General features: G+C 44.7%; 1 protein-coding gene across 1 annotated transcript in view; it reads right to left on the bottom strand.

The window, feature by feature from the left end:
* Window positions 1-426: 426 nt before the first annotated feature.
* The window catches only part of T265_04445 (hypothetical protein), a gene marked incomplete at both ends in the record, with an annotated part of 10710 nt that continues 10592 nt past the window's right edge, over window positions 427-544 (bottom strand). Inside the window, one exon of the mRNA XM_009169194.1 lies at window positions 427-473. Coding sequence (XP_009167458.1) covers window positions 427-473 — 47 coding nt within the window. The remainder of the gene's footprint in view (window positions 474-544) is intronic.

Raw genomic sequence — 544 nt, forward strand, 5'->3', positions numbered from 1 at the left:
TATTTTCTACCGCATGAAAAACTGGGGTGTGACTGCATGAAAAGAATTCGATAAAAGGACATTCTAAACTACAAAACTGAGCTACATCACATGAGCTTGCTTGTTAGTTAAACTGATCACATTTTGTCTAGAAGAATGGTAAATCAATATCAAACTAAGCTAATGGTCTACAGAATGAGTAGCCATCATCATCATCTTCATTGACAGCATGACATCAGCGTTCAACACCGATACTTCACTGCCGTACAACCATGATTTATTTCAAAGTCTTATTGCAAAAAAGAAGAGTGAAGGTGGCCGGGGAGGGGACTTAGTGCTAGCTTACCACAGTCATCCCGAGATGCCTATACCTCCAGACATTCACTCAGGGGATCTGGATAGAAACTGACAACAAGGTCGCTCCTGACACCGGTTTGCATCCATATCTTATAGTGTCTTCAACCAGGCACAGTGTGGATCACGCGGTCCCCATCCTGGAAGACGAGTAGCGCCGATAGGACCTTCATACCCCCCCGCCAATCAGGGGTTGGCTACCTCTCTGTTT

The sequence above is a fragment of the Opisthorchis viverrini genome (assembly GCF_000715545.1).
Source record: "Opisthorchis viverrini unplaced genomic scaffold opera_v5_76, whole genome shotgun sequence".
NCBI lineage: Eukaryota > Metazoa > Platyhelminthes > Trematoda > Opisthorchiida > Opisthorchiidae > Opisthorchis > Opisthorchis viverrini.